General features: G+C 32.4%; 1 protein-coding gene across 1 annotated transcript; it reads right to left on the bottom strand.

Annotated features, from left to right (window-relative positions):
• Positions 1-1,331: 1,331 nt before the first annotated feature.
• On the bottom strand, positions 1,332-3,469 carry LOC134709723 (uncharacterized). Its single transcript, XM_063569870.1, has 2 exons — positions 3,374-3,469; positions 1,332-1,703 (listed from the first exon to the last, which is right to left on the bottom strand). The coding sequence occupies exons 1-2, from the start codon at positions 3,410-3,412 to the stop codon at positions 1,332-1,334; spliced, it is 411 nt and encodes a 136-aa protein (XP_063425940.1). The 5' UTR covers positions 3,413-3,469.
• Between the last annotated feature and the right edge of the window lie 2,703 nt (positions 3,470-6,172).

Below are 6,172 nucleotides of genomic sequence, written 5' to 3'. Positions count from 1 at the left end.
TCAATCACTTTATGTTATAATAGTAACTGATTGATGGGTACAGAAATAGAAAGGACTTGTTTTTTTAGTTACTCTGGTATAAATCTAGTCTTTGAATCCATAATATTCTATAATCGGAATTTAACTAAAATCCTTCTTCTCCTGATTTCTATCAACATTTGACTTGTATGGTTATATTAACGATACTGTGTATGCCTCAGAGTGAGTCTTTAATACATAATTCAGTTGAACACTGTGACAGAGAGTTAATTCATGTAATATTTTGTTATTAAGTATTATGTGTTAAGATATATAACATCAATTGCCTTCCTTTGAGTTCATGCCATTCCATCGGGTTTAGTATTTACATTAGTTTGTGTTCTGGGTCGATTTGAGATCGGTAAACTACTGTCACTGTTGCTTCAAATGTTTTCTATGTTTCTCATAATAATCGTTAAAAATAAACCCAATCAATGATACCAGGATAAAACAAATTGTACGCCAGACGTGCTTTCATCGACAAAATGTCACGTCACCAGGGACGATCGAATCCAAAAACTTAAAATAAAGCCAAATAAAGTACGAAGTTGCAGATTATTGCAGACCCGGAATTTCAAAAAGTTATAGCTAAAGTGATCTATTTCTTGGTAGAATGGTCTTGGCATTTCTGAAAAATACTGTTTGTAATCTGTTAATTTATGATTATGACCATATAAACGAGAATCCATGTAACCACAGAAGTACTGACAACTAAGCTGGTACTTCTTGTTAATTGTCATTTTTTAGTTTTCTTAATATTTTTATGGCATATTAGTTAACAAATTAAACTATCATAGTGTGACATGTCTTGAAGTTGTATAAAGTTTTTATAAAACAATACAAATCAGAACACATCAAAGACATGTATCTAAAGATTTTTAAACTTTATTTTGGTATCTTAATTTTGAAATCGTATTCAACAATGCACTAGCTATATTTTTTGTATGCTCTATACTGAAACAAATTAACCCATGAACGAAGACCACAAATAGTACGTTTGTTTTTGGCGGCTTTCGCTTTTACAAAGTAATTTACCTAAAAAGTGCATTGTTATTATTCATCATCTCCTGCTTGTGTACACTCCTGTTATGTTGGAGTCTGACTTGCATTTGTTTTGTAGTTTCAATTTTGATTGTTTCAGTTGCTACATTTAGTCTTTCATATCCGTATATTTCACCCAATATTTTCTACAATCTTTAACCTTAATTTCAATATAAAGGTATTTTGACGATTCATGTTAATTGTATCAAATCAATAACAACAAAATGTGTATTAGATAGGATATAAATTGCATGGTTTTATTTACATTAAATTTAATTTGCCCGTACAAATAAATGACTGTCTGAAATCCATCGCAGTGTAAATTCTCCTACGTGAAGCAGTGGTAAATGTTTATCATTTGAACTTATTTCATATTTCCCTTTGATAAATTCGTCGTTTGCTTTCTGTCCATTATACAGAATACTGATAGTTCGGTTTTTAGTAAAACTATTAGCTTGTAATGCAACTGTATTATTCCCAGCACAAAATCCTCTGAAAACGAAATTTCCGTAATAGCTGTCATTGCCTGTTCCTTTTATCTCTCCGTTATCTGGTTGTGAAAGAATGTCAACATTCAATTCACTGCACCCTTCATATAAATCTCGATGGCCTCTCCATTGGCCTGCTTTAGCTCCAACATATTTCTGCAAAAATTAAAAAAAACTTTGAATTTGTTTTTCTACTCTAGAAAACAGACCTTGATCAGAGTTTAAAAATTCTGGTAACGAGGAGGCGAATATAAAGTAATAATCACAAACGAAAAGAAGGTATTATTTGTGTAAAAATTCATGTCGTTCTGATACTAAAAAACGAAAATGCCCTTTGATCTAAATAATATTGACATAGTACTTACTTAAAAAAGGAGGAAACCATAAAATCAAATTCTCGACTTTATCAATCATCGGAATAAACGATCGGTACAGGAACTTTCTCAATGAAATTGTATGCTAAAATTTGTTCAAAGCTAGTTTAACCTCCAACTTTTTTTGAAGTGTGTTTTAGTTCCGTTACATTAACAACCCAAACAGGCATAATTGGTTAACGTGACAACAATTAGAACTCATGCGCATCACCCAAGACTGTGTAAACAAACCGATATCATACAGACATAAAACACAACTGACTTTAAAAAAAATGCACGACAAACTAATGAAAAGTTCCGTTCATCACGTCCTATAAACGTGAAGAATAAGTTTTAATCCTTTAAACAAACAAAAAAATCTCGAGCATCTTCATGAATCAGATTACAATTTGATAGTAAGTTTTGTTTTTATCTTTACATATATGATATTTTAATATGTGTAAGTTGTCAATGTTGATGAATGAAACAAAGCCGGGTTATTACTTTTTTGTATTGGCGCTCCGTGTAGAATGTTGTTTACTTTTATGAAGAGAAGGGAGGCTTTTTTTAATTTTAGATTTTACTCGATCTTTTGGATTGTCACATGACCGTTTTTCACATTGGTTCACACCGTCCCTAAAACGTATGTAGTAGAATATGAGTATTTGATAAGCCCAGTTGATTATTTGAACACCAAGAAGAAATGTCTCTTTCATAAGACATTCTGTCTTAATCTAGAGTACACGATGCAAGGTCTTGTCCAAAGAACAAAAATCGGATTTTGAAATTGAGATGGAAATTGTGAATGTGTCAAAGAGCCAAAAAGAAGAAAACATCTCAGGGCCACACATACGTCTTCAACTCAGCCATAAAATTCCGCTACTAGAGGCCGGATTCAGCTAGCCACTAAACATAAATCTTTACTTGTTCTAAGAAATGGACATCACACTAAACTTCGAAACTTTTAAAATTTAAAGGCACAAAAAAAAACCAACAACATATAAGTCATACAAAGGCCAGAGGTTCTTCCTGACTTTGGGACATTTAAAAAGGTTATCAGACAAACGATGTTTCTCAGTGCCATCCGTAGGTCCATGGTTGCTATAGAAGAATTTCCCAAAAGTAAGGTTAATCCTTATAGTGTAGTTATTGAAAAATTAAAATAACAAAAATACCGATCTCTGAGAAAATAAAAAAACCAACCAGAAAGTCTCTTAACAAAATGCAAAATCAAAAGCTAAAAAAACACCAAACGAATGTAAATTTAGTGCTTCTTAATTTTATTGTTTCTAGTAAAGGACATTATCTTTATTTGGCAAGATAAACTACACCGAATGAGCTAGTATTATTGCAGTGCCTATTAAAAGTAACAACAACTAGAAACATTGACCTGTTATGTCTAGTGTACTAAGAACATATAAATATTATCACATAGATGATTGCTAACAACAGTTCCATTCCAATCTGACTCACCTTTTCTTTCTTTTTTAAATTTTCTAGGATGCTGTTCATGTTTTGAAAATGTATTCCTGCAAATGAACAGAAACACTATGGAAAATGCTAGATAGCTAATATTTTGTTTTTTTCAGTGAACTCGCTTGTTTCCTTTTCGACAGTTTATGACGTCTTTACACTAAATCCATTGGATGTTGGATGTGTACTGATTGATAATTTAGTCTTAGATACATGATTTTTTTATTAGTTGTTAGTGGCGTTGAAAAACCTGTCAGTGGCTGCGAGTAATCGGAGATCTTTACTTAGTGTCTTTTTCCACTTGTATATGTAGCATTTGTATTTTTATTCATCTGATGAGTTAAGCCTTTTTCAACTGATTTTTCTAGTTCGTTCTTATATTGCTGTTACACCACTGTCACAGGTTAGGGGAGGCTTAGAAACCCGCGAACATGTTTAAACCCGCCACATGCTGTATGTATGTGCCTGTCCCAAGTCAGGAGCCTGTTATTCAGTGGTTGTCGTTTGTGTATGTGCTTCATATTTGTTTTTTGTTCATTTTTTGTACATAAATAAGGCCGTTAGTTTTCTCGTATAAATTGTTTTACATTGTCATTTCAGGGCCCTTTATAGCTGACTATGCGGTATGGGCTTAATTCAATGTGGAAGGCCGTACGATGACCTATAGTTGTTAATAGCTGTGTCATTTGGTCTCTTATGTCTCATTGGCAATCATACCACATCTTCTTTTTTATATCTCAATGAGCTGCCTTATTAAGACACACGGGATTATTCAATTTGTCAGAAATTGATATGGATTGCCATAAAACATAAGGAAAATGAAGGGTAATGATAAGTTTTTCATGTCAAAACTTAAACAAGTTAAATAATAGCTTACTCTCTGTTTTTTTAAATCTGATCTGCTAATAATAGATAAATTGTTAAATACTATATCTGAAGCTCTATATATGTTGTTTGAAGGTATTTGTATTTGGTTGCTATCTAAATGATCATATATCCCAAACTTACTTTTGTTCCCTTTTAAAAAAACCATTTGTACAGTTTCATTTTTAAGATCTAGATAAATAAAAAAGAGTCGGGAATATTTATCCACCAAAATTAAGTTTTTTTTAATATGGTATTTACCTGGTAAAAGAAGACACTGTTGATTCTGTTATAATTATCCTTTTGTGTACAGTTTAGGATGATATGAAAACCATTTATTTACATTTAAATCATACAATAAAATCTGTCTTGCATATTTAAATCATAAAATAATAGGTTAATTAAAATCTAAATGCATAAATGTATTGGAATTCTTTATGAGTACATTCTATGATGCGGCTATGATAGATATATAACTAATTAAATATACATTATGATCAAATTGATAGTAATTATGACTCTTTATAACTTGGCGGTACCAGAGCGAATAATACCCGTAACAATATAATTTCATCGCTTTATTCAGAAATACGGGACTGGATAAAATCGGCTGTATGTCAACTGAAACAAATTATCCATCTGACCGAATTGATGACACGATACGTCAAAAATAAATTATTTTATATTTGTGAAACATCGAAGAAGAAAATCAAATTGTAAACGTATCGTAGGTAAATGTTAGATTCAAGTTGGCTACAAGTTTTCCGCTATAACATATATGTAAACTGTGCTACATGTACTGTATATAGGATTAAACGCCTTTTTATATACTGACATTTACTGTTTTATCTGTAAATATTATAAATTTTTAGTTCTGAACAGTGATTTTTAATTGATATATTAGTATGACCATGTATGATTTTTATATTACAAATTGATAGTTTCATTTTAATAATAAAGACTTATCCTGCTTGAATTCTTACTTCCACCTCCTCGTTGTTGAGCAGGGGGCAACATGTATGCCTGGCAAACGGAAGAGGCATACATTTGAAATTGAAATGCGGAAACGTAAATAACCTTTAGCAAAATCAATGTAAAAGCGATGCAGAAAAGAGTACTATAAAAATGCGGAAACGTAAAACGCCGCATAATTTCCGGTATATTTATTGTATGAACCAATTTGAGGTATACAAATACAAACTTTTGAATTGAAATTCGTCAGAATTACACATAACAGTTTACAATACACTACATAGAATCTATAACAGTCAATCGGTCCTTAAAGCTTCAACAATTTAAAAGTAAGTAAGTTAGGCCGAGTTCACTTGAAACTCTCGAGTCCACCTCAGAGTTTGAAGAGTATCAAGTGAACGCACTCGAGTTGCTTTTCGGAACAACTCTAAGTAACTCTACGGTAAGGCCCTGACTAAGCATAAAAAAGGGAAAATATCTGATTGGTTTGACGTCATTCAAGGGTGTCTCAAGTTTAACCCAGGCTCATTGAGGATTGAAACCGGGGTAAGAGGGGTTAACTCGAGAGGTTCGAGTAAACTCGGATTGTTGAAACCCTAGTTAGTAAAGTTAACTCTAAAGTTTAAAGTGAACTCGGTCTTAGAGTCCATTAACCTCACATGAACCGAAATATATAAGGAAGCATCACTCGAGATTGAGTAGTTTATATTGACCTACAAACATAATCCTGTCAAGGAACACTTCTATCTATGAGTTTTTTTACAACCACTGGGTCGATGCCACTGCTGGTGGAGATTTATTTCCCCGAGGGTATTACAAGCCTATTAGTCAGCACTTTATATTAGAAATTTTGGTCCTCAATGCTCTTCAACTTTTTTGGATTCGAGCGTCACTGATGAGTCTTTTGTAGACGAAACGCGCGTCTGGCGTATATACTTAATTTAGTCCTGGTATCTATGATGA

Source organism: Mytilus trossulus, chromosome 3 (genome assembly GCF_036588685.1).
Source record: "Mytilus trossulus isolate FHL-02 chromosome 3, PNRI_Mtr1.1.1.hap1, whole genome shotgun sequence".
NCBI lineage: Eukaryota > Metazoa > Mollusca > Bivalvia > Mytilida > Mytilidae > Mytilus > Mytilus trossulus.
This window is presented reverse-complemented; position numbering and strand designations above follow the sequence as displayed.